General features: G+C 37.5%; 1 protein-coding gene across 1 annotated transcript in view; it reads left to right on the forward strand.

Annotated features, from left to right (window-relative positions):
* LOC104776778 overlaps positions 542-1,132 on the forward strand; it is a 1,597-nt gene continuing 1,006 nt past the window's right edge. Inside the window, exon 1 of the mRNA XM_010500902.2 lies at positions 542-876. Within this exon, the coding sequence (XP_010499204.1) occupies positions 736-876 (141 nt within the window). The 5' untranslated portion in view covers positions 542-735. The remainder of the gene's footprint in view (positions 877-1,132) is intronic.

The following is a 1,132-nucleotide window of genomic DNA, read 5'->3' on the forward strand; positions in this document are numbered from 1 at the left end:
TTTTTTTTTTTTTTTTTTTTGCTTGTTTATGAGACAGTCCTGTATATGTTTGTGATCTCCTATAAATCTTGTTCTATCATCCATTTCTGCTTCTGTCCTCGATAGATTACTTGTTGTTCTTTTTTTTTGCTTATTCTCTTGATCTCTTTTAGGTGTTCCAGTTATAGCCCTTGAAGCTAGATGATTGGTTTTGGTTCTCTACTTATGGGCAGAGTATTCAAATCGATAAAGAAAAGCAGGAAGAGTAATACTCTTTTGGCAGACGTTTATGGGAAACAGAAAGCGTTTCAAGTTACGAGTTGAGTAGCAGCAGCAGGTTGTCCTTTCATTCTTTCTCTATTAACCTCTCTGTTATTGTAAAATCTTATTATTTCTGTGTGTGTGCGTGCGCGTGTGTGTGAATTCCGATACAGAAAGAATCTGAACTACAAACTAATACTAATACTAATACTAGTACATTATTTACATGTTGAATAGTATATTTAAATGTAGTACGCTATTGCGCATCACAATATATCTCTATTTCTTTGGTAGTGGAGGTGCCGTGCCGTCAATAGATGTCACGTGTCCTTGATTTACGTTGTCATCAATACAAAACAAAAGGGTCCCAAAACAAATGAGACTCTCTACCGAAAAATAAAATAGAGAGAACTGTAAGCAACAAACAAACATCGTCTTTGTTGGAGATAGGCGAGAGAGCGGCGGAGAGGTTAGAGTACAAGAAGGGTTTGTAAAATGGAGTCGAGTGACGATGTGGAGAATCTGAGCAAAGCCATCGAGAAGCTTCTTGATGAGAAGAGGAAGAGAGAAGCTTCTGGTGACTCATTTATCGAAGACGACGACGATCAGCTTTTGCTCTCTCGGCTTATCTCTCAGGTACTTCTTCGTTTCTTTCCCCCCCTGGAGCTCTGTTTTTCTCCTTTCTTGATTTATCTGATATGTTTGTGCCCAATCAACTTTTCTGGGTATAGAGATTGGATCATGACTATTTGAGAATATACTGTTATACCAACGAATCTTGTGTAATTTGTTCTGCTGTGATGAGTGCTTTGATTTGATTGAAATATGATTGGTCTGATCTTACTCGTGAATCAGACAGATACAAGTTGTTTGTCTTTTGTTGTAAGCCTAT

The sequence above is a fragment of the Camelina sativa genome, chromosome 3 (assembly GCF_000633955.1).
Source record: "Camelina sativa cultivar DH55 chromosome 3, Cs, whole genome shotgun sequence".
In the NCBI taxonomy this organism is placed as follows: Eukaryota; Viridiplantae; Streptophyta; class Magnoliopsida; order Brassicales; family Brassicaceae; genus Camelina; species Camelina sativa.